Below are 6,000 nucleotides of genomic sequence, written 5' to 3'. Positions count from 1 at the left end.
TCAGCAGTCTTATGGCTTGGGGGTAGAAGCTGTTAAGGAGCCTTTTGCTCTTAGACTTGGCGCTCCAGTACTGCTTGCCGTGTGGTAGCAGAGAGAACAGTCTATGACTTGGGTGACTGGAGTCTTTCACAATTTTTTGGGCCTTCCTCTGACACCGCCTAGTATATAGGTCCTGGATGTCAGGAAGTTTGGCCCCAGTGATGTACTGGGCCGTACACACTTACAGTCGGATGCTGAGCAGTTGCCATACCAGGCGGTGATACAACTGGTCAGAATGCTCTCGATGGTGCAGCTGTAGAACTTTTTGAGGAGCTGGGGACCCATGCCAAATCTTTTCAGTCTCCAGAGGGGGAAAAGGTGTTGTTGTGCCCTCTTCACAACTGTCTTTGTGTGTTTGGACCATGATAGTTCGTTGGTGATGTGGAAACCAAGGAACTTGAAACTCTCGACCCGCTCCACTTCAGCCCCGTAGATGTTAATGGGGGCCTGTTCCGCCCTCCTTTTCCTATAGTCCACGATCAGCTCCTTTGTCTTGCTCACATTTAGGGAGAGGTTGTTGTCTCTGACTTCCTCCCTATAGGCTGTCTTATCATTGTCGATGATCACGCCTACCACTGTTGTTTCGTCAGCAAACTTTATGATGTTGTTGGAGTCGTGCTTGGCCATGCAGTCGTTGGTGAACAGGGAGCATAGGAGGGGACTAAGCATGCACCCCTGAGGGGCCCCAGTGTTGAGGATCATCGTGGGAGAGTATGAGCGAGACGGGGATACAGGAAATGAGTTTAAAGAATATATTGAGAAGAACTTCATTAGATATAGTCTCAAATATGTTGTTATATTTTTTAAGAGGGCAGGTAGGATTTAGTTTCCCCGTCTCTGGCCCAAGCTCCAGTACCGTACGTGGCGGCAATTGGATGCCAACCGCCGATAAACCCCACCGAAGAAGACAACTACTGAGAAGTGCGTAGGAAAGTCGCGCGTAAGGCACATTCTCTAAGTCGGAATTGTGCCCTAGACTTTCACACTTATGAGGATTTATTATCATCACAGGGCCTTCTTGATTCAACAGTGAGAACATTCAGTTGTTGGAGTAGATATTGTGGGTTTATTGTGATAATAATTCAAGAAAACTACACACATTGTCAGACTAGAACAGATGAGTAAACAAAAGGAAGCCTTTGCATCCCTTGCTTGGTGTTAACAGTCAGAGTGTGGGAGAGTTCCTAGATACCCATCTTTTAGCAGGCTTGGCATTTCACATTTATTTTCCTACGCAACAACCAAACAAATGGCGCAGGACGACGCGTTAAAATGATTTCCCCCTGGTGTTTTATCGGAGCCGTTTGCTTTGTCAGTTCCAGTTCAAATGACTTGCCCTCGTGAGATCTTACTGAATACAGAGGGAGAGAGAGAAGTAGGCTAGTAATCTTCACGACGTAAGACAACGAAGTGATAGAAATCGCTCTTTGCCGAGAGAGTGGAGTGTACGCTTAATTACAGCGAAAAATTACCCAGATGTGATCTTACCTTGCAACGGGCTATTTCATCGCCGGTTTCCTGCCTACCCTCCTCCTAACCCCCTCCTGCTCTGATCACCCTCACTTGGCCCTGAAAACTCTGCCTGCTCCCACCATGACCACAGTGCTGTGTTGTGTTCAGGCCTGGCACAGCTCAGCACAGCCTCTGTCTAGACCAGAGAGATTACAGTAGGTCTGAAGTGAAGGGGTAGTAGTACGGTGGGTTGGGGGATGAGAGGTGGGGAGGGGATGGAGGCCTGTAGAGGTGGGGGCCGGGGTGAGAGGTAGATCAATGATGTGCAAGGAGCCCTTTAGCGATGGGAAGGAAAAGGTGGATAAAATACGGGATTAGGGTTGAGGAGGATGGATAAAATATGGGATTAGGGTTGAGGAGGATGGATAAAATATGGGATTAGGGCTGGGGAGGATGGATAAAATACGGGATTAGGGCTGGGGATGGAGGGTTGCTCAGGGGGGACTGGGGTTGAGAGGTGGATTAGAGATGAGGAGGGAGCTGTGTGATGGAAAGAGTTGGGTATTAAAGATGGGGAGGTGGATAAGGGCTGGGAATAGAGCCCTCTGTGGCCACCCAGGTCTGGGAGGATGGATGGCCTCTTTGGGGCTGTTTGACTGGAAACAGGTGTGTGTCATCTGAAGATGAAGGCCCGGCTGATAAACATTATTGGAGAACATCTGTTGCTTGTCACAACACGGGTCCAGGCCGAGCAGCCCCCCATCCATCAGCCAGGGGCTCGGTCTTGCGCTCGCGGCCCAGCTTGCACATCACTCACCCGGGGACGGAGGCGGCCGATGTGGGCTGCCTGGTCCACGCCTGGTCCAGACACCTGCCCGGCGGTGGATGCTGGAGACGCTCCACTGCACTTGAGAAATGCCTGGGGGACAGATGGACGTCCCAGCCACCCACTCCTCCCCTCCCCTCCACCTCTGCTACGCTCAGGTGCCCCCCCCCCCCCCCCCCCACACACACACACACACCTTTTCTGACAGGTTTCGTACCAGGTAACGGTCTGGCTCATTGCTCACCTCTTGACCTCCCTGGCTGATCTGTGGAGAGCATGTGCTCCCTGGTCTCCAATCCTCCATCACTGCTCTGTGACAGGCCATCTCGGACCCCCTCTACTCTCCCCCATTCCTACCCCCCCCCCATGCCCCACTGACATGCCTTTCTCTAAGCTCCCAGGCAGAGGACCCAATACCATGCTACACTGCTCCCAAATAAAATGGCCTCTCTCCTAAATGTGGTGATGCAATATTAGGGACAGAAATAACAGACAGATGTACCACATTTAGTAAAAAGAGAATTTGATAGAAATTCAAGATGTATCAAAACAGCACCATTTACATATAGCCTGCCATCAGGCACATAGTACCGTACATGTTATGAGTAGTATGAATTGCAGTATCCTGATGTACAGTTCAAATGCTTTGTAATATTCTAAAAACCCTTCTACATGAAAATATACTGATTACTTGGCTAAAACTTCTATAGGTCATAGTGTCATTGAACTGATACACTTACAGTAACAGGCAGTAACAGCAGTAATGAATTGATATGTGACTTTCCTGATCTGACAGTACAGTAAGTGATCTTATCAAATCTAACAAACAATCCAAAGCAATTTCTAAATATATTAACACTTTATGACAAGCAATCAGACACACACTGTCAAAAGAAACCAGTAAAATACAACACAAAATAGTCTCACTGTATATGATATGATAGCATGTCAGAGCGCCGCTCAACGGAGAGACAGTACCAGTGGACACTTTGGGAGTGATGGCTGTTGCTCCCATGTCAGTCTGACCAATGACTCTGAGGCTAGGCCACGGGTAAGCAATAGGAGGCTGCAGGCTTTTGTTCCAGCCCAGCTCTAACACACCTGATTCCACTAATCACCTAATCATGGTCTTTATGAATCATGTGTGATAGTGATGGTCTGCACACACTGTGCCCCTCCAGCACCGTGGTGCCCACCCCTGTACTAGGCTGCCCAAAGCTGCATTGGGGTGAGGACGGAGACGTTGTGAATGTACAGGAAGTATTTGAGCTGTTAATGAGCTGTTAATGACAGGCTAGAACAGTTGACTTGGGGCAGGGGTCCAGTCCTGAGACAATCAGGCAGGAAGCACAATAGAGCTCAGGTGACATTTCCAATGTCCACCGCCCAGCAGCACATCAATGTTCCAGGTCCTTGTGTATGTAGCCTGCTCTCTCTCTCTAACTAAACCGGCATTCTGCACCTTTCTGCAGGCTCCCAAAAAGCCACCGCACATTTCTCAACCAAATGTGCAGAATACAGGTGTAGTCATAAGAATACATTGCCTTGTGTGTCTGGTCCAGACCTGAATCATCTTCTGGCTGTATACCTCTGTCCATCTATCCATCTGTCCAACTGTTCACAGCCTTCCCTTGACTCCCTAGGATCCCTGATTGCATATTTAGGGAACCTTGCTGAGTGTTCAGTGTTTGAGAGGTCTGGCGGGGGTATTTGGGACGTCTAGTTTGGGATGTGGGGCCTCCAGCAGCGCTACGAGTGGAAAAGACCAGACGGCTTCTTCAGGGAGGGAGAGAAGCCCAACACTGGGACTTCTGCAGTCTCTAGTAGTCCTGAAGAGGGAAGAGGCAGACAAAAATACATTTGGCACCTTCTAGAAATCAAAAGCAAATGTTCTTTGGCGTTCAGGGAGTTTCTGGTGTGCTAGGGTGTTTTCTGGTCGATCTGGACGGTCTCCCGTAAACTGGGCTTGTGAGGGAAACCGAGACAGCTTCAAGCCAGACACCCCTCTGGGTGTGGATTAAAATAACTGTCAGAGGCCGGAGTGGCTATTGAGGGAGACAGGGAGACACACAGAGCTGAAGGCCTGAGGCTAACACACTTACCAACGCACTATTTCATGAAAACCTGGTTCAGCTTTACAGCTCTGGTCCTTGGTGTCTGCTGTGATGGGCGGTAGGTATCACTCACTCATCAGGGCAATGTGTGTGTGAGGTGTGTGTCTGTGTGTGCGTGTGTGTGTTTGCATTTGTGTTTGCGTGTGTGTGTGTGGCTGTGTGTTTGTGTGTACGCATGTGTTTGTGTTTGCATGCATGCATGTGTGTTTGTGTTTCCATGCATGTGTGTTTGTGCGTGTATACAGTACCTTCTGTGCATGTGGGGCCCAGCCAGGTAACAGGACACAGGCAGCGGCCATTACGAGCGTCACACTGGGCCTGATGGGAACACTGGCACTGCAGGGAGCAGTCCGGACCAAAACGATCTCTTCTACAGTCTGACGGACAGACAGGCGAGACGGAGAGAGAAAGAATGACAGAAAAGAGTGGAAAGAGTGGCAGAAGAAAGACCGACACAACGAGAAAAAGATGGAGGGAGACAGCACACAAAAAATAAAATGGCAGATTTAAATACAGTAAATGACTAGTAATTTTTCTATTAGGTATAGGCATATAATCAAATCAAATCGTATTTGTCACATGTGCCGAATACAACAGGAGTAGACCTTAGTGACATGCTTACTTACAAGCACTTAACCAACAATGCAGTTTTAAGAAAATACCTAAAAAAAAGTAAGAAATAAAAGTAAGAAATAATGAAAGAGCAGCAGTAAAATAACAATAGCGAGGCTATATACAGGGGGTTACCTGTACAGAGTCGATGTGCGGAGGCATCGGTTAGTTGAGGTAATTGAGGTAATATGTACATGTTATTAAAGTGACTATGCATAGATAATAACAGAGAGTAGCAGCAGGGTAGAGGGGGGGGCAATGCAAGTAGTCTGGGTAGCCATTTGATTAGATGTTCAGGAGTCTTATGGCTTGGGGGTAGAAGCTGTTTAGAAGCCTCTTGGACCTAGTCTTGGCGCTCCGGTACTGGTTGCTGTGCGGTAGCAGAGAGAACAGTCTATGACTTGGGTGGCTGGAGTCTTTGTCCATTTTTAGGGCCTTCCTCTGACAACGCCTGGTATAGAGGTCCTGGTTGGTAGGAAGCTTGTCCCCAGTGATGTACTGGGCCGTACGCACTACCCTTTGTAGTGCCTTGCGGTCGGAGGCCATGCAGTTGCCATACCAGGCGGTGATGCAACCAGTCAGTATGCTCTCGATGGTGCAGCTGTAGAACCTTTTGAGGATCTGAGGACCCATGCCAAATCTTTTCAGTCTCCTGAGGGGGAATAGGTTTTGCCGTGCCCTCTTCACGACTGTCTTGGTGTGCTTGGACCATGTTAGTTCGTTGGTGATGTGGAAACCAAGGAACTTGAAACTCTCAACCCGATCCCGTAGATGTTATTGGGGGCCTGTTCGGCCCTCCTTTTCCTATAGTCCATGATCAGCTCCTTTGTCTTGCTCACATTGAGGGAGAGGTTGTTGTCTCTGACTTCCTCCCTATAGGTTGTCTCATCGTTGTCGGTAGATGTTATTGGGGGCCTGTTCGGCCCTCCTTTTCCTATAGTCCATGATCAGCTCCTT

The 6,000-nt window shown here is 48.8% G+C and overlaps 1 protein-coding gene across 1 annotated transcript in view; it reads right to left on the bottom strand.

The window, feature by feature from the left end:
* Positions 1-2,808: 2,808 nt before the first annotated feature.
* The window catches only part of LOC115206169 (multiple epidermal growth factor-like domains protein 6), a 99,289-nt gene continuing 96,097 nt past the window's right edge, over positions 2,809-6,000 (bottom strand). Inside the window, exons 37-38 of the mRNA XM_029772825.1 lie at positions 4,680-4,808; positions 2,809-4,146 (exon numbers count right to left, since the gene is read on the bottom strand). Of these exons, the coding sequence (XP_029628685.1) occupies positions 4,067-4,146; positions 4,680-4,808 (209 nt within the window). The 3' untranslated portion in view covers positions 2,809-4,066. The remainder of the gene's footprint in view (positions 4,147-4,679; positions 4,809-6,000) is intronic.

Source organism: Salmo trutta, chromosome 13 (genome assembly GCF_901001165.1).
Source record: "Salmo trutta chromosome 13, fSalTru1.1, whole genome shotgun sequence".
NCBI lineage: Eukaryota > Metazoa > Chordata > Actinopteri > Salmoniformes > Salmonidae > Salmo > Salmo trutta.
The sequence above is the reverse complement of the archived record's forward strand: the minus strand, read 5'-3'. Positions and strand labels throughout refer to the sequence as shown.